Genomic DNA, 18373 nt, shown 5'->3' on the forward strand with positions numbered 1-18373 from the left:
GAGTAATCAATCTTATGTAGACAAAAATAATAAAAAAGAAGATAAAATGCAAAAATTTAAAAAAACAAAGAAATGAAGAAAAATTCTTGTAATCAAATCATTGCAGTTGTACTTAAAATGAATCGAATAAATTTTTATCGTTATATTTATAATTGTTGAAAGTCGATAATGCAGACCAACAAAAATGAGCTTTTGCTCATCTAGCACCATCCGACGATGATCATAAGTACTAAATGATAACCGGTTCTCGACTGAGTCTTTCGTAACCTATAGAAGCAGAAGACTAAGTTTTAGGGAATCATTAGTACTTGTAATTCGTCTGAATCAACGAAGAAAAAATCGAAATTTCGAAATGGATGACGACAATGATCAGGAACATTTAATAGAAGATGATTATTACACATTCCTGAATATCCCAAGAAATGTGAGTCAACACGACATTTCGAATTATGAACGTGTTTTTCTTGTCCGGTTTATTGTGAAGATCAATTCCTAATTTTCCACGTGACACACTATTTCTCAATGTCTGATGTAATCGATCTCTTCGTAACAATATAATATAAACTTTATTGCTAAGAAAAATTATCAAGCACTATTACGTTCTGATATTAATTAATTTCTTTCAACATTGTAACATACTTTCGTCATTTTTATTACTTTTTTTGTTGTAAATCTTTTCTTTTCTAATCTAAATAATATAAAAGAATATATATTTTAAAATTGAATACTTTTATAAAATTTTCTGATATTAAACGTAAAAGTTATTTATAAATATTTTAGTTACATTAGATTTGTTCGTTAGGCTACACAGGAAGAGATCAATTATGCTTATCGTAGGCAGAGCAAACTTTATCATCCTGACAAACATGTCGATCCTGTACTCAAAAAGGAAGCAGAAATTTTATTTAATCGCACTAAAGCAGCATATAAAGGTTTATATAGATTAATATTGTAAAAATATTTCAATCTATCTGTTATATAAAATTAATATATTGTTTATGTTAGTTTTAAGTAATCCCCATCAAAGAGCTATTTATGATTCAGTGGGTATTAGAGGATTACAAACTGAAGGTTGGGAGATAGTAGAGCGTACTAAAACACCTCAAGAAATTAGAGAAGAATATGAATATCTTGCAAAAGAAGCAGAGGAAAGAAAATTATTAAGGCTTACAAATCCCACTACTAGTATCACAATGAATATCAATGCTACAGATCTTTTTAATAGATATGACAAAGATTATGAAGATAGGTAATGTTCTGCAAATTTTAATATAGTTGTACATATTATAAAGTATATTGTATTTTAAAATATAGCAGGGACATACTTTCATGCATAGAAGTCAGTGGAATGTCTTTCACACAATCCATTGAGGCACCTCTTACTTTGCAAGACATTATAACAATGTATGGTCAATTAAGTACAAGAAATGGTATAGGTTCTGGTTCCATACATATAGCTGCAAAGCGATTACTTTCATCAAAAGGTTGGATAGAATTGGAAGTTGGTGCTGGAAATGGACCGACAATATCATTTAAAGGTTTCCGTTTACTACCTCATAAATTGATGTTTAATGGAGCAACAGTACTTGAGTTCACTCCGGTCGAAATTAAGGCTAGTCTTGTAGGCAGTATGTTCATTCATCTTATTAATTGTAGATATGAAGCTAATGAAAAAATATGTATAATTTTTTAATTAAAATATTAATTTTAGCACTTACAATGCAATTAGACACACATACAATAGGAGAGCTTACATACAATGCAGGTTCAGAAAGTTCTATGAGCACTGGCATTGTTAGAGATACAGATAGATCTTATACATCATTTTCCATACATCTTGGTATCATACGGTCATTTATTAGTTTTAATTACGTATATAAAATGCATGAGAAAGAGATGAAATTACGCGGAAGTGTGAAGTTAGTATTAACATTATTATTTTATTCATAATTTTTATATATAATTGTTTATATAATATATAGTATTTTCAAATTATACGTGCAAATTATAATGTTTTGTTAATTATAGAGCTGGTACATTTGGATTAGTTGTAGAATATGGTGCGGAAAAAAAAATTTCGCGACACACTAGACTCTCTGCAACAGTATCTGCAGGAGTGCCAACAGGAGTCATGTTAAAACTTAAATTGAACCGTTCCTTTCAAACTTATGCATTTCCTATTCATCTTAGTGATGAAGTTCTTCCAGCCACTGTGTTCTATGCTACTGTAGTTCCAATAATGACATGGGTCATACTAAAAAAAATTGTGATAGATCCCATGGTAAAAAAACGAGAAGAGCGTGAAAAGGAGAAAGAAAAGGAAGTAAATAAAACGAGAATGATGGAAAAGCAGAAAGAAGCAGAAAGTGCAACCAAATTGATGAAAGCCACTGTAAGTAGGATAAGAGCTACGGAAGAATCAAAGAAGGGCTTAATTATCTCAAAAGCTCTATATGGAAGATTTGTTTATCCTCAACAAGATCAGTATAATTCAGATCAACGGCCCATACATAGAGATGAAGTAATAGATGTAACTATTCCTTTACAATGTTTAGTAAAGGATTCAAAGTTAATTCTTTATGATGCATCTAAGGTATTATATAAAATTATTTACATTAAAATTAGTTCATCTCTTTTATTGTAAAATGTAAATTTTAACATTGCAGAGTGAACTTCCAGGATTTTATGATCCATGTGTAGGAGAAGAGAAACAATTATTAATACAATATCTATTTCGTAATCAAACACATGAATGCATAGTAAAAGATAATGCACCAGTCAGAATACCATTACCATGTAAGAATTACGAAAATATTTTATAATCTTAATTATAATTTTACAAATATTAATAAAAAAATTATTTTGTTTTAGCACATAGAGTAAATACAACATGACGCATGCGCTATCATAAAAAATTAAAATAAAGTCACAGTGGTTCATGGTAATAGTCTGTACTGCTTCACTGAATTCTTTCGATCATTTTTAGATTAAACTTCTACAGATATTTTGTTGAAGAAATTGAGTGTTCATTAATCATTAATTAATTAATCAATCATTTGATGATAATTTTATTTTCCTTGATGTAATCATTTGCATGAAGTCCCATGTAAAAAACACAGTGAAAGAATCAGAATATTGTTTTCATAAATACTGCCTATGAAATAGAAACGAATTGCATTAGATAAAACGACTAAATTGTCGTTATATAAAAAATCAAGGGAGAACAAACTTATTATGTCTTTGTACAATTATAATAGACATATTTTTCATATCTACTATTCACATTATCTTGAAGATTAATAATTATTTAAAGAACCGTTTGTTGATAAAAAAACTGTATATCTAATATGCAATTCATTAATATTTAAAATATTTTTGTTGCATAAAGTGCAAAATGTATATAGAATTATATACATTATTTTTTAGAATTCGTATATTTTATTTGTTAATAATAATAGTATCATATGAATTACTATGAAAAGTGTAATTGATAAATTATACGAAATCGTGTTTTAGATCACTCATACATAATTTCTTCCTATAATTGTTTAAAATTCGAAAAAAATAAAAAATAATTTAAATTTTAGTTGAATATACATGTTTGAAATGAACAAATTTATTTAAATTGAATACATTATATATTATTTTTACATATTTACATTTAAATCAAGACTTTTATAAGTAGGAGTTGAAATATTAGACCAAAGATTGGCCAACATAGTTATTTCTTTATTTTTTTTATCAATTTCCTCTAAAGATGTCCATGAACGATCATGTTCTAATCTGTAGGAACCTTTATAAATTTGAATTGGTCCAGAATTACCCCATTCCTATACATGATTAATATATATTTTATATATATATATATATATATATATATATAAAATAGTTAAATTTTTAACATATTTTTAAATCTAGAATAAAATAAAATATAATTGACTCACTTCTGGACTAATCATTGAAAAGTACAGTTGTCCAGTTTCTCTTTGATATAAATGATATACATGTCCAGGATGTTTTACAAAATTACAAGAAACATGATGTAATTTCATATTCCAATCTGCTTCTGTGAGGATATTTTCAGCTTGTTTCTTTAGAGCTTTTATTTGCTCAACAATTATTTGCAACTTGCTACAGGTATTTGCTTTGATAAAGTTGTCTGCTTTTTCAATTTCTGTTGCCAATGTAATTAAGTCTTGTTGACATGTTTTAGCTACTGATTCTGGATCATTTAGCAGAATACCTTGTGGTTTAATATTACGCTCTACAAGAGCTACTGTTTTCATATTAATAATAGATATTAATTATTATATTAAGCAAAAAATTTAATAATAGAAAAATTATACCTTTAGTAAGCAAATCCTTAGAATTATCCATATTGCTAGGTTATCATTTCATAAATATTTCATATTTTACTTTTAATTAAGAGATAATTTATAAACACTTAGAAATAATTTATAAAAATTGTAAATTAGCCGTAATAGTACAAAAATATTAATGCAATAAAAACTTTATAATATCATGGATAAAATAGATCAAAAAGTTCAAATAATAAATAAAAAATAAACTGCCTTTGAATTATGACAATCTCAAAAAAAAAAATATAAAGTGCACATCAATGTCTCTCTGTCACAAAGGTAAGTATAGGTAACTAAACTTAACTAAAGCAAGGTTATTTTATTAAATTCTTGTTCACATGGAATCATATTAAAATGTAAGATATAAATTTTCTATAGAAATATTTTAAGAATATGCAAAAATTTGTACAAGATTTTCTTTATTAATATATATTTATTTTTCTCAAATATAATAAATTTATATATGCTCAATTCATTTTTCAATGATTGAAAATTGTAATAAAATTAAGGTGTGTTTCTAAAAAAATATAATAAAAATAGAGCTGTTGGCCGATAACGAAAGATGTCGTTTTTGCGCGCAATCATGAAATTTTGAAGACGGTCGAAAAATCGAAAAGGACTGTGTAAACAGGGATTAAGCAATTTATGTGCAAGAATTTCATACGGGACCACGCTTTAAATGATTTACAAAGAAGATGATAGAATACTTATTAGTGAAAGAAACATTGAAACGAACTAAATATAAAATTCTGACGAAATTAGACGAAAGAAGTAGTTCTTTAATGACAATGAGGTCTTTTCAAGTATAGATTTAGTAGTTATCGAACATATAAGATTATTTATAAAATTTAGCAAACAATTTACGATGGATTATGCAACTGTAATTGATCAAGCTGTGAAACAGTTTTACGCGGAAGGAAATAATGATGTGCATGCATGGCTCCTCAGGGTTCAGGCCTCTCCAGAAGCCTGGACTTTTGTCTGGGAACTTCTTGATCCTTCCAAGGTACATGAAATATTCTTTTTTCCATGTAAATATAAATATCTTGTTAAAAATAACAATTCTGATTTTTATCATAGTCAAGAGAAGCTCAATTTTATGCAGCTACTACATTGCATGCCAAAATTTCTAAGCAATGGGAAGAAGTACCCAAAAGTGAGTATCCTGCTTTGCAGGAACGTTTGATAAACTTCATGAAGCAGCCAAATATGCCAAAGGTTGTTCTGTCTAAACTCTGTCATGCGGTAATATTTTATTTGAATTTATTCAATTTAATTTAAATTAATTAGATAATTAAATAAAAAATTTTATTGTTATAGTTAGCTGGATTTGTAGCAAATACTTGCGCAATGGCAGAGAATGATGACAAGAATAAAAATGTTGTAGATGAACTGATGCGGATGTTATCATATAATTCTCTTCCCATGTTAGAATTATTATTACGTACACTTTCTGTCTTACCTATAGAGGTAAAAAATATATATATATAAATATATATATATAAATAATATAATTTATAAATTTAATAAAAATAATAAATAATATAATAAATATAATAAATAATAATATTAATATTGATAATATTATCAGTTTGAAAGAAGACATGAAGCAAGAAGAGCCAAATTACATGAATGTTTAGTAAATGGATGGTATAAGACAACCTGGCTTTTACAACAAGTTTTTTTAATGTGCAATCCAAACTCTCGTGACATTGATAATGATATGCACTTATTAGCTATGGAATGTGCATTAGCTTGGCTTAAAGTTGGTCAACTTCCGCTTGAGGCAACAGGACAAATATATTCTCATTTGTTAGCAGCTGCAGCATATTATGCTCCAAGCAGGTATAATATACATATATGATAATAATAAATAAAATATAAAAGTATATTTATTATAAATTAATAATATAAAGTTAAATATATATGTATACTATATAATATATACTAATATATACCATATATATATATAAATATAAATAGCATATTTTTTATATATAAAATTTAGTATATTTATGTATATATGTATATAGTATATTTATAAATTAAATTGCACTATTTTAAAGGGAAGGACATGATGAAGAAAATATCAGAGGCTGGGAAGTTGTACAAGAATGCTTGAATATGATAGTAACTCATAGTGAGCTTACAAAAAGACCACAAACATTGTGGGAATGGACACATAGTTTGGTAACCATGGCAAGGCAATATAATAGAAAATATTTTTGTGAAATTTTAACTGCAATTGGAGAGGCTCATAGTAGAACATTTCTAAATGCTTTAGTGGAAGAAGGAAACGAAACACAAAAATGGACTGTTGAAGGTTTAATTGAATTACTTTTACAATGTTCTGAACAAGAAGGAAGATATCCTACAAATGAAACTCGCAGTTCTATTCCATTTGGATTTTGGTACGCCTTACAGGACTATCTTCCTACTCTCGACCAGCCTTATGAAAGTCGTGCTTTGTTGATTCTGAAACCTGTTTATGCAAGATTAGTTCAAGCATTATTAAGAAAATCAACACTTCCTTCGTCTCTTAGCGAAGCAGGAGATGCAGATGAACGAGAACTTTTCAGATGTTATAGACAAGATGTGGCAGATGCTTTGGATTATTGTTACAGAGTGTTAGGACAAGATTTACTAGTGCTTCTAGGACAAAGGCTGAGTCAGACATTAGATAACTCCGGAAAATGGACAGAAGTAGAATCTACATTGCATGCTTTTGAGGCTTTAGCAGACAGTGTTGGTATTGAGGAATCCCACTACATTCCTGCTTTGATGGATTTGGTTCTTAGTCATATCCCATACGATCATTACCCTGGAGAGGTACAACAAATTCTCTTGTATTAAAATGGTGCATAATCAAATTATATGTTATGATTGTTTGTTTATAAAAAAAATATTATCATGTTTATAAAAAAAAATAGTAAATTTAAATTTACTTTACTTTATTTAGTAGTATAAATATATAAAATTTTATTTTATGTTTTCAGGTACTTGCATGTGCATGTTCAACAATGGGAGCATATGCGGAATGGATTGGAGAACATCCAGATCCTTGGCTTGAAAGGGTGCTCCGAATTGTTACTTTAGGATTAACAAGAGGTTCGGTAACAGCACCTTTTGCTACTATGGCTTTAAAAGATTTAGCTCGAGAATGTGAGCAACAACTTACACCTTTTGCTCCATCTATTCTCAATACTATTGAACGAACTCTTCCAAATGTTACTCCAGGATGTGCAGAGGGTTTGCGATTAATGTATGCAGCTGGAAAATTATTGAATACTTTACCTTCTGTTGATGAACAATTAGCTCATTTAGATGCTACATTAGGTTTATGTATAATAAAAATTCGAGAACTTCTGCAACAGCCTTGGTTTATAGCACGTGGTGCAGTGATAAATCAATTAAAAATGGCTACCATGTTTTTCTCTACATTGGAAGGTTCTATTGGAAAGGCTGTGTTAGATGGTTTATTACCAATATTTAGTCAAATCGTTGCTCATCCCGAATGGGGTCAAGATAATTTCACATTAGAAGAAATGTATATTTGTGCTCAAAAATCCTTAACGTCATTGTTGCATCCAGAGGAAGATGCTCGACCTCTGCTTCTTATCTTGGCAAACTCATATAAGACTTGGCCTCATCCCGCTGCCTTAAATCTTCTTCGACAACTTGTATTATTATTTGGACGAGATCCGAACAACATAATAGGTCCCGTTTTCGCGGATATAAGCTCAATTACTCTATGTGGTGTTAGAGCTTGCAGATCTGTAAATGGAAATTTATCTGACTGGGCAGAATTAATGGAAGCATATCTTGGATTATTGGCTCAAATTTGCAAAAAGAATACCAGAATGTTATTACAAATTCCTGATCAAATTCCTGAAATGTTACAATGTGGTAAATTTTAAATTTCAATTTACGTTATTTTTTTATTTATAAAACTTAAAAATCTATAGTAAAGAGTAGAATTTTTAAAAATGTAATTTTTATTACAGGAATTGACTGTTTGACGTTACCAGAAACGGGTACTGTTAGAGCAGCTGGACATTTTCTTACTCATGCTATTACTCAAAGTCCACACTTACAGACGTTCGTACAACCAATTGGTCAACAATTAGTTTCTGTGATTTTACAGTGTGTGGGTACGTAATAGATAAATATATTTGTAAAAATTTTGAACATTTTCGTAATAATAAATATATAATAGGAGGCGAAGTACCAAGGAGTAATCTGGAGCCTCACGCAGAAGTTTTATTGACATTAAATAAGACATGCATAGAATGGACAGCACAGTGGCTTCGTGTTGCCTTCGAGAAACATGGTGCCTTATTCACAATTTCGCAAGCACAAAAGGACGCTTTCGTTAAAAATGTGCTGCGAGAACGAACGAACAAACGGATGTGTGAATTATTGCAAAATTTTAGCTTGCAGAATTTATCTTCAGCAAATAATTGGAATGTAATGACACGCAAGCAATAAAAGAGAAAAAGAAAAGGTAACAAAAAATAATTAATCACAATAATGAATTAAAGAATAAGCCAATTATTAAATAAACGCTACTCTATTCTATGTAAAATATCTTTTGCCGCGGATTGATTTGATAAGGGTAACGTTTATCTTTTATATAACAAATAATTTTAAATAAAAACTATAATGTGTATATTAAAAAAATTACATATACAAAGAAAAAGCGATAAACAAATGTATATTACATAATACATTGACTTTTTTTTATTCATTCTTATTGATCAGCATGTTTTAAAAGTTTACAAACGAGTCATTTTTCTTCAATATGATGTATATACTGTAGCTTATAGTAATCAATACTGTTCTTCATAAAACATTGAAACATATAAAATACTCATTTATCCTTGTTACTTCGTAATTACATTAAGTGAATATTACGAATTAACTTGGACATTTTAACATCATTCACACGTATAACGAGTTCATATGCTTACAAAAAGGGGGCAAAAAGGAAACTTTAAAATAAAAATTATTTATAATTGAGTATTATACGCATGATGAACTTCAATGTTTTTGAAGTTTTTTTCTGCATACATGCACCTTCATTTTTTTTGGAATTTTTATTACATAATATCAAAAAGAAATATATGAAAAAGAGATAAACACGTCGAAGTGCATTTATTGCTTATCGACGAATATTCTTTTTCTTTTTTAAGTTGAACTTTTACTGTGATTGTTTTCTTCAATTTGTGATGATATGCAAAATTTTGCAGCAACTCGCGATTTTTTAGGTTTAATCACGGTCTGTGTATTTTGTACTTGGTGTGATGGTACTTGATGTGAGGTACTTTGCACTGGTTTTTGTTTTTCGACAATTGTGCTGACGGTTTCTACTTTTATCGTCTGAAAAAATTAAGTTTAAAATTGAATATTTACAATTTATAATTATTTCAAGGAGAAAAGATATATTTTTTTAACAAACCTTTGTAGGCAATTCCTTTTCTTTTTGTTGTATTATAGGTTGAGGATTGTCTTTGGCACTTTGATTTGCACTATCTTTACTAATAGCCTTTTTAGCTATTATATGTCTACTTTTTTTTTGTGCTTGTAAGGGTACAAAAGTTGTTGGGCACTTCTTTGTCTCTGACTTTGGTTCATTTTGAGATGTTTTTGATTGAATGTGATGCTTATACTGATTATTCTGTTTGGACGTATCTTGAGAACTAGTACTGCGATCTTTTTTGACCCATTCAGGGGAAAGTTGAAGAAATTTAGGTTCTGGTGGATAATATGGTGTGGCTGGTGATCTTATATTTTGTGACCAATTACTATTCTGGGGATTAGAATACCAATGTTGAGGAGGTGGCAAAAGTATTTTCATATTTGGCAATAAGTTAGCTAATTTTAATTCCTGTTAAAAAATTGGAAATAAATTTAATTAATTAAAATACAAAAATTTAAAAAGATAATTCAATGAAATAATTAAATAATTTACTGCATAAACTTTTTTTGCAGCACTTCCTGCTGCCTGTTCGTGATTCACACATGGATCTCCCACAAATATCCTCTTATCTGGTAGAAGAATTTGTGCTTGAATCAAATTACTTTCTCCAATACAAAAATAGCTATATCGAGGCATTCCTGCTCCACTAAGTTGATAGTAATTCAATAATTGCGAGCAATACCATGTTGGTGTCTTATCATTCTGTCGAGCATGCTGGAATAAAACAATTATTTTTCTTCTAAAAAGTGAAACAATATTTAAATAACAAATAAGTATTGAAATAAGTATTTACATCGAACATTTGTTGCACTAAAGGTGGTGTATCTAATGCTTTGTTTTCTTTCTGTGAATTATTTGAACATTTAGGTGTTTTACATACTCCAGATTGTTGATGTTCTTGAGCACTTCCATCAGGAATTTTTAACACTGCCTTCAAGAAAGCACTAGGATCTTGAGGCTGAAATATGATTGATAATTGTAAGTAAATTATTATAGTAAAATGAGAAGAGAATTATGTAACTATGCTTACCGGATTTTCGAGTTTTGTTGAAACTTGTGATGTAGCTTTGTTTAATTCCTATAAATTATATTTAATATTTAAAATTTATTAAAATATTATTAGACATAATTAAAATAATTTCAAGAATTATTTTACAAGAAATAATTCTTTCAAAATTAAATATAATATACAATATAGTATATATATTATAAATTCGAATATATTAAAAGCAAAAAAAAAAAAAATTTTAATGATTTTGTTTAGATAAAACATCTTATATTTATAAAATACTAACTTGTTTTTTATGCAATTCATTCCATATTGCCTGGAATTCAGATGTTGGTTCTATAGATGACTTTTTCTGTGTGTTCTGAGGGAGTTGCATATTTTTCATTGTTTTATGCGATTTTCGAATATTCACAGTATTCTGTACATTGTACTGTTTAAATTTGTGAGTTAACTGATTCTTTGCCGTTTCTTCGGTATTCTTATGGACAATCCATTTTGGTGACATCGCTGCCTCGATTGGCAAATGATTTTCATTCTTATACGATGTACTAGCATTTGTGCGCGATTGTGTTTCCTGATTAGACATAAGATTTTTCCATTGTTCTGTAGATTCTACACTTGTATTTATAGTTTCTTTACTATGTTCTATTCTTTGTCCATAACTAATATTTATAAAATCAAGAGCTGCTAAACGATATGCGCGGAATTCAGAAGAGCCATTTATACTAAGACCACCTAAAAATAATAAACTGAATCAAATTTATTGTTAAAGAAATAGTAAATAAATGGAAAATTACACACACCTATGATTGGTTTATCGAACAAAACATCATACATAGTATCTGACACATTTTCCATTTTTTGTATTCCAATTACAGTTCCTTTATATCCAAGAGGTACAGTGAAATTATCTTTAATGCAACAAATTCTATCTAACAAATAAGTTTCTGCTTTTGGATCAGGTGAAAGATTGCGTACACGCAAACTTGGTGTATAAAGCAAATATGGTTGTACTTGCATATCTACAACTTTTCCTGTACTGTTTGGTGACTTCAGATATGTATCCACTTCTTCTTCAAGTTTTTTTACTATAGAACTTTCAATGGTTTCCCTGCCACACGTCCGGCTTTCTATTCCATGAAGTTGTTCTTTCAACCATGCCACTGTATCATTTAATTCTCCAGAACTGTAACATCAAAATACTGCAAATCAATGATCAAACTTGCTAAAAATTGATTGTTAATTAAATTACTCTTTACCCTTTAATAAATAGATCTTCCTCTTGAAAGATACCTGTGGTTGGATTTTGAGCTAATCGCTCAAACAGAGTAGGACATCTCAACATATAACTACGAATTAAATCGAGAACTTTGGGACTGTAAAACCAAGGACCATCTTCTGCTTTTCGAGTATAACCAGGAATCTAAAATTATGGAAAAAAATAAAAATTGTTATATTAAAGAAAAATAGAATATATACATATGTATATATATATATGCATACCTCTGCATTCTTCTTAGTGAATTTTAAATTGAATCCAATGTTGTGTGTAACTTCATCTTGTTGAAGTCCATTTGAGGATTGTTTTACAAAAATCGTACCGGTAATTCTGCTTAAAAGTAAAGGACTTATACCCAATCTTTGTGAAGCTATATTTCCGCGCATATATTGAGTTTGAAGATCAGCTTGAATTTGTTTAATCCCTTCGAAAGATGGTTCTCGTACCGTAATTACGGATACTTTTATCCGACCTGATTTTTTACAAATCGCGGATTCGCGAACCTATAAAAAGAAAAAAAAAATGGAACTTAAAGGTTCATTGTTTTCTTATTACTTTGCACATCATACTTTTCCCATTGCTCCATAATATGGATGTCCCAACATAAAACATGTAATCCCTGGTTCGAAGATATCATTAACAGTTTTATATATTGGTATATTATTATTACAATGAATTGTGATTTCTTTTACTATAGTTTGATAAGCATAACAACTTGGTATTTCACTCCAATGCTTTTCAATATGCACTTTTCCATAAGAACCGAAAGTATATTTTTTGCCTACCAATAATCGTACATGAACTAAAAATTTAGTTTCTCCGATATCCACTCCGAGACGATCTTTATACCTGCAAATAATAATTATTATAAAAATGGTATTAAAAAAAATTTTTTAATTACTTACGTTTCTGTTATACGTTTTTTCTCCACAGTCCATTCTGATCCATCAATAGTATCATATAAACGTTTTATTTGCGGATTAATTAAATTCATTTTCATACAAGAAGAACTGGAAACACCAATTACCAAAGCTTCCTTTAAATGTGGCCAATTTACAAATACTATTTGACCTAATAATTTTGATCCTATGGTCGTTAAATTAATCTTGGGTTGTGGTTTTATATGTAAAATCATACTTTCTCGATTAGATTGTCGTTGAAATACTTTTATCTATACACGATGATAATACTTTAATAAAATAAATAATAGAATAGATAAAATAACGAAGAGAAAATTTTAGATAATTTACTTTAGCTTTTTCCAAACTTGCAGTATGCTCTATATGTTGTATAGTAGAAAAACCAGGATAGTATATATCTGGTCTTACACCAGAACACAAGCCCCGTACTAATTTTTCTCGAGGAACGTAAATATCTTCACGATTAATTAGTTGCACTTTTGCATAATTATTAATAACATTAGGAAAATATTCAGGTGCATGATACATGCCTAATTCTTCTTCTGTGTAAGTGAATAAACACATTGGTCCATGCTTGTTTCTTGCTTGTTCTTCCAAAGATAATTTTGAATAATGAGGTGCCATTGCTGTAAAATTTTAATTAGTAATTTTAGTTTATAGAAAAATGAAATTTTGCAATCTTTTAGTTACCATCTAATAGATCTTTTTCATTTATAAATGGAATAAGTACTACAGCTTCCCACTCTTGCTCTTTGCCATTTAAATCTGTTTCAAATTCTGATGGATAATAGTTAATTATAGGAGATTGCTCTTCAGTTAATAATGTTTGGAATGCTGATGGTAATAATTCTTTACTATAAGATGGTAACACAGCCAATAATTGTTCGAATGGTAAAAATGGTTCTCCTAATTCAAATTCCAATTTCAAATCTTTAAAATCTTTTATATCAGAAATATAAGGTGCATAATGATGTGGATAATACCACGACCAGCTACAACATCCGTTATAATAATAATTTAAATTCCATTGAATTGCTCTAACATAACCCTCAGCTTGTGAACGTAAAAAATCTCTAAAATAGTTAATATAATATAGAGAATATATAAATTAGATTGCATAATTTTTGTTAATTACACTTACTCATCTATATTTTCATATTTTAGTTTATTAATATAATAATCTTTCTTGCATTGAACAAATTCCATTGTATACATCTCACTATCTGACTTATCATCTCCACCGTCTTCATCATCATATCTTCCTAATGACTGCATTAAGAATCAATATTAAAAATCAAGTATTATAAATTTCCATTATTTAAATAAATAAATACGATTTAAATACCATTTCCGCGGCAGTTCTAAGTAACATATCGAATTCTTTATCTTGTACTTTTTTTGGAGAACGAATTTCTTCATTACTTGATTTTTTCTCATTGAGTTTTTCAGTTTCAATAAGAGATCTTCCTGTTTTACTTTCGAGATATTTCAAATCTGCATAATACTCAGAAAATTGTAATATATCGAAACGACTAAGTCTTTCCATGAATTTTTCGAATCTATCTAATCTTAACGTTCCCGCTTCATTTATATAACCTAAAATAAATTTTTAAATTTAAATAACTTATAAAGTATATTTATATTATATGCTTTTTTTGTTTTAGATTATCTGACCATCTAATGTAGGCATTACGTCGATATATACTTGATATAGTACAGACAATGCACCATGTATAATATGTAAATTTGGCAGATGTGGTATAAAATCATTTCCTATAAGAAATCCCATTAAAATCCAGTCATCGATTATCTTTTCTAAATCATATGAAAAAGGCAATTTTTCCTTTAATGAGGAAAACTCATGATTTATATATTCTCTTAATAGAGATAAATGAAATAGACAAAACTTTGTCTCCTCTGGAGTTAAACAAACTTTTCTTTGTTTTTTACCAAATGTCAATTCTTCCCTCAACAATGTAAAATGTATTTCATGAGTGCATAAACCTAACATTATTAAGTCTGCATCTAAACCATATAAACAATGTTTAGTATTTACATCATAATTTGGTTGTGCTTTCATATGACGTATGTAGTCCATTATTTTGTGTTCTCCTTCTCCAGGAACCTGAGATCCGCTTAATATAACTTTACATTTTTGCCAAAGTTTGTCAGTTGATATTTTATATGTAATAAAATATTTTAATTGTTCATCCAGTTTGGACATAAAAAGTGTTCCTGGAGTTATACAATTAGAATCAAATCTTTTTTCTTTAGGTAAATTTATACCTTTAGCTCTTGCTTTAGCTTCTTGAATTTGTGCATCTTTCGCAGCTTTAAAACGTCTGCTTCTTTGTTGATTAATTTTCGCACGTGGCGCCACGCCATCAATCGCTATAAAAAATAACTTTTGAGGCTGGATCATGCAAAATAATACCTGAATATAACGAAATATATTTTTAAATATAATTTCTTCTGAAATGCGGAACGTAATATCCGTATCGTCCGGATGCGAGCATTCATGTATAATACCATTTAAATCTAAATATAAATTATCAAATTCAGGTATCTGGAAATAATCATACATTGATAATACATGAAGATATATTTATTTTTAAGATATTATTTATATAAATATTTTAAGAAACTAAAAAATTTACAGTAATAGAATGTATGAGAAAAATGCAAAGAAGACACTATCGAGTAATGATAAAGAATCGTAAAAACATAAAGGGCAAGTACTGTTGACAACTTTTTTTTTTAATTACCTGATAGTCCTTCAATTTTTCTGTGAGACAAGGATATCTTTCATTTATGTATCGAAAGAACTTTGGTATACCCATTTGGAATGCAAAAATCCTTTTTTAACTATTAAAAACGTTTTAAAAGATTTGCACTGTGACAGTAACACTTAATAATTTCTTCTCTAAAGACTGTTTTATAAAAACTAAAAACTTCGACCATGTAAGTTTATTAATTTTACTTCAATATATTCATAGACAATCAGTTTTGAGAAGATAGGAAACTCTTTGAAACAAATTAGAACATGTAACATAGCGCATCGATGGCGACAATTATAAATTATTTTTTTAAATATTTTAAATACTCATTAAAAAAGAAGAAAATATGGTTTTTTAAAAAAATAAAAAAATAATAACTATATCGACTTTTTAAATATTAAAAAATATTTTATTTGTCATTTCAAATTTAAAAAAATTTATTTTATTTATAATATTTAAATTTTTTGACGAAAAATATGTATTATAAACATTCATCATTTTATTATTTATAATTCAATCTTTTATTTTTATCATCATTATATATTAATTAGATATAATCAATATTCATTTATGATTTATTATTAAAAGATACATGATATAATAAATAATTAATAAATAAAATAATATATTTATATATTATAATATATAAAGATAATATATTTTTATATATTTTTTGTATGATTTATTTATTTAATAGATATTGCACAAAATTATGAAATTTTAATTTAATAATTACATAAATTTATCGCTTATTTCATAAATAAGAAAATATTAATTTTTCTATTATTATAGATTTAAAAAATATATTTAAAAACTATTGATTTAATATTTAAGAAATTTATAAAAATTTTTATTGTTTATCTTTTAAAAGAAAAATTTATTAAATTGTAAATATTTAATTTATAAATATTTAATTTAATATTTCTTATCGAATGATAGCATTTTGAATTTACTATAGAATCGATAAAGAAATTCAGAATGGAAGCCAGTCATAAACAACTTATTTATCTTCCTAATTGTTCATCTCGATTATTCGCATCACAAAAGAAATCATCTTAAAGTTTTGCGTAAGTGTTACTGCATTTTATTTTATTTTAATTCAGATTTTACAATTCTATCTGATCATTCTTTAATTATTTATTAAATATATTGTCAACCTATCTTCTATTGCTGAGAAGTTAACCTTAAATAGCATTAAATTGACATTAATAATATATTTATTATAATATATAAATTATAGAGAAATTATATTGCATAAAAATATTTTTTATAATTATACGAATAAACAATATTAAAAATTTATTTTTTTATTACATTTTTATAAAATATATATAAAATAATGTTTGTAAATAATTTTATGTTTATCAATTTTTAGTTGCGGATGATCAATGTTGGAAGAATGGTATTGTCGTTCAATTGCAAACAACAATGCAGATGCAGAAGATGATGACGATGATAGTCCAGAGGAGGAAGTGCCTAATTACAAGGATCAATATCGAAATCTTAAAAGAAAATTAAAATTTTTAATTTATGTGTGTATATTTAATATTATTATATATATTTTAATTGCAATTGTATTATTTAATAATTATTTTAGGAAAATGAATGTTTTCAAGAAGCTTTACGATCTACACAAAGAAAACTACTTAAAGTAAATAGGGATAAAAGTTTTTTATTGGATAGATTATTACAATATGAGAAGGTAGATGCTTCATTCAGTGAAAGTGATGAAACAGAATCATCTGATGAAGAAGTTACACGTCTTGATACTTCAAAAAGGTAATAATTAAAGGAAATTCTATTATAAACAAATTACAACTTATATTGATTTTATGTTTTGTTCTTAGAAAAAAAATAGAAATAGGTATTAGTAATCACACACCACATCATATACCAACAGTAACAAAACCTCTTAATACAAGTAAAAAGAAGAAACCCACTCCAAAAGTGACAAAATCAAATAATACACCCATAGTAAGTAATTATGTGTAATTTTAATGAATAAACAAGTTAGTTCATAAACATTTTATATTTTAGGTACAATCATCAAATAATATAGTACCAATGTCTTTAATGTCAGATGGTCATATGACACCAGAAGAAGTAGAAAGACATTTAGAGTCTCGACAAACTTACTTGGAATTAGTACCAGAAAAAGCACCACCTACTGTTCCAACTGAAATGTTTAGCAATGACCCTTCATTAGACAGGTAAATAATGATATTTTAAAAATTTATATTCTAAAAAGTTTATAAAAATACATATATGAAATTTACAGCGAATCTAATGAAATCGGAGAATTAGAAACATCTCCGAGTAATATAGGTGAAGATTGCCCCAGTGTGGATATGATGGCTGAGTGACAAACGTTTATTCATAATTTAGTGATTAATTACAAACTGCACATTATTACATATTTCATTAATAATATCTTAGTTAACTTAACTGTATTCTTCGTAACATAATACAAGTTTTTATACATGTAAAGAGATACTTCGATCCTCTTTTCCCTATTCATGTGTATTTATAGTAATTAGGATAAAATTATATA

The 18373-nt window shown here is 27.7% G+C and overlaps 5 protein-coding genes across 6 annotated transcripts; 3 read left to right on the forward strand and 2 right to left on the reverse strand.

The window, feature by feature from the left end:
• Nucleotides 1-352: 352 nt before the first annotated feature.
• Nucleotides 353-3018, forward strand: LOC409991 (dnaJ homolog subfamily C member 11). The gene is made up of 8 exons (XM_393479.7): nucleotides 353-424; nucleotides 803-932; nucleotides 1006-1249; nucleotides 1315-1628; nucleotides 1712-1919; nucleotides 2029-2593; nucleotides 2667-2796; nucleotides 2872-3018. The coding sequence occupies exons 1-8, from the start codon at nucleotides 353-355 to the stop codon at nucleotides 2892-2894; spliced, it is 1686 nt and encodes a 561-aa protein (XP_393479.3). The 3' UTR covers nucleotides 2895-3018.
• Nucleotides 3019-3594: 576 nt separating this feature from the next.
• Nucleotides 3595-4642, reverse strand: LOC413612 (uncharacterized protein C1orf50 homolog). Of its 2 annotated transcripts, none has more exons than XM_397054.6 (3): nucleotides 4347-4642; nucleotides 3945-4276; nucleotides 3595-3830 (listed from the first exon to the last, which is right to left on the reverse strand). In XM_397054.6, the coding sequence occupies exons 1-3, from the start codon at nucleotides 4375-4377 to the stop codon at nucleotides 3648-3650; spliced, it is 546 nt and encodes a 181-aa protein (XP_397054.2). In that variant the 5' UTR covers nucleotides 4378-4642; the 3' UTR covers nucleotides 3595-3647. The 2 variants fall into 2 exon arrangements, with proteins under 2 accessions (XP_397054.2, XP_006563827.1); XM_006563764.3 differs by having other exon boundaries at nucleotides 3945-4273; nucleotides 4347-4503.
• A 259-nt stretch (nucleotides 4643-4901) lies between these two features.
• On the forward strand, nucleotides 4902-9047 carry LOC409992 (importin-13). The gene is made up of 8 exons (XM_393480.7): nucleotides 4902-5364; nucleotides 5439-5603; nucleotides 5679-5828; nucleotides 5950-6203; nucleotides 6425-7187; nucleotides 7355-8264; nucleotides 8363-8509; nucleotides 8575-9047. Exons 1-8 carry the CDS (start codon nucleotides 5224-5226, stop codon nucleotides 8844-8846), a joined length of 2802 nt encoding a protein of 933 aa, XP_393480.5. The 5' UTR covers nucleotides 4902-5223; the 3' UTR covers nucleotides 8847-9047.
• Nucleotides 9048-9071: 24 nt separating this feature from the next.
• Nucleotides 9072-16069, reverse strand: LOC409993 (5'-3' exoribonuclease 1). Its single transcript, XM_393481.7, has 17 exons — nucleotides 15811-16069; nucleotides 14720-15611; nucleotides 14391-14641; nucleotides 14187-14314; nucleotides 13736-14118; nucleotides 13376-13671; nucleotides 13031-13296; nucleotides 12695-12974; nucleotides 12350-12628; nucleotides 12106-12269; nucleotides 11650-12032; nucleotides 11133-11581; nucleotides 10868-10915; nucleotides 10631-10795; nucleotides 10330-10551; nucleotides 9817-10245; nucleotides 9072-9737 (listed from the first exon to the last, which is right to left on the reverse strand). The coding sequence occupies exons 1-17, from the start codon at nucleotides 15883-15885 to the stop codon at nucleotides 9546-9548; spliced, it is 4902 nt and encodes a 1633-aa protein (XP_393481.2). The 5' UTR covers nucleotides 15886-16069; the 3' UTR covers nucleotides 9072-9545.
• Nucleotides 16070-16780: 711 nt separating this feature from the next.
• LOC409994 (INO80 complex subunit E) lies at nucleotides 16781-18309 on the forward strand. The gene is made up of 6 exons (XM_006563763.3): nucleotides 16781-16889; nucleotides 17198-17354; nucleotides 17420-17601; nucleotides 17670-17796; nucleotides 17860-18032; nucleotides 18101-18309. The coding sequence occupies exons 2-6, from the start codon at nucleotides 17211-17213 to the stop codon at nucleotides 18183-18185; spliced, it is 711 nt and encodes a 236-aa protein (XP_006563826.1). The 5' UTR covers nucleotides 16781-16889; nucleotides 17198-17210; the 3' UTR covers nucleotides 18186-18309.
• Nucleotides 18310-18373: the final 64 nt, after the last annotated feature.

This window comes from Apis mellifera, linkage group LG8 (assembly GCF_003254395.2).
Source record: "Apis mellifera strain DH4 linkage group LG8, Amel_HAv3.1, whole genome shotgun sequence".
Classification (NCBI taxonomy): domain Eukaryota; kingdom Metazoa; phylum Arthropoda; class Insecta; order Hymenoptera; family Apidae; genus Apis; species Apis mellifera.

Excerpts from the sequence above, each read along its gene's own strand:
- LOC409991 (XM_393479.7), top strand. The coding sequence starts at position 353 with ATGGATGACGACAATGATCAGGAACATTTAATAGAAGATGATTATTAC. Across the intron at positions 933-1,005 it reads CACTAAAGCAGCATATAAAG|TTTTAAGTAATCCCCATCAA; the intron begins GTTTATATAGAT and ends TGTTTATGTTAG. Across the intron at positions 1,250-1,314 it reads GACAAAGATTATGAAGATAG|CAGGGACATACTTTCATGCA; the intron begins GTAATGTTCTGC and ends TTTAAAATATAG.
- LOC413612 (XM_397054.6), bottom strand. The coding sequence starts at position 4,377 with ATGGATAATTCTAAGGATTTGCTTACTAAAG. Across the intron at positions 4,277-4,346 it reads TAAGGATTTGCTTACTAAAG|TAGCTCTTGTAGAGCGTAAT; the intron begins GTATAATTTTTC and ends ATATGAAAACAG. Across the intron at positions 3,831-3,944 it reads TTTCAATGATTAGTCCAGAA|GAATGGGGTAATTCTGGACC; the intron begins GTGAGTCAATTA and ends AATCATGTATAG.
- LOC409992 (XM_393480.7), top strand. The coding sequence starts at position 5,224 with ATGGATTATGCAACTGTAATTGATCAAGCTGTGAAACAGTTTTACGCG. Across the intron at positions 6,204-6,424 it reads GCATATTATGCTCCAAGCAG|GGAAGGACATGATGAAGAAA; the intron begins GTATAATATACA and ends ACTATTTTAAAG. Across the intron at positions 8,265-8,362 it reads TCCTGAAATGTTACAATGTG|GAATTGACTGTTTGACGTTA; the intron begins GTAAATTTTAAA and ends TTTTTATTACAG.
- LOC409993 (XM_393481.7), bottom strand. The coding sequence starts at position 15,885 with ATGGGTATACCAAAGTTCTTTCGATACATAAATGAAAGATATCCTTGT. Across the intron at positions 13,297-13,375 it reads CAAGTTTGGAAAAAGCTAAA|ATAAAAGTATTTCAACGACA; the intron begins GTAAATTATCTA and ends CATCGTGTATAG. Across the intron at positions 11,582-11,649 it reads GTTCGATAAACCAATCATAG|GTGGTCTTAGTATAAATGGC; the intron begins GTGTGTGTAATT and ends TATTATTTTTAG.
- LOC409994 (XM_006563763.3), top strand. The coding sequence starts at position 17,211 with ATGTTGGAAGAATGGTATTGTCGTTCAATTGCAAACAACAATGCAGAT. Across the intron at positions 17,602-17,669 it reads CGTCTTGATACTTCAAAAAG|AAAAAAAATAGAAATAGGTA; the intron begins GTAATAATTAAA and ends TTTTGTTCTTAG. Across the intron at positions 17,797-17,859 it reads AATCAAATAATACACCCATA|GTACAATCATCAAATAATAT; the intron begins GTAAGTAATTAT and ends TTTATATTTTAG.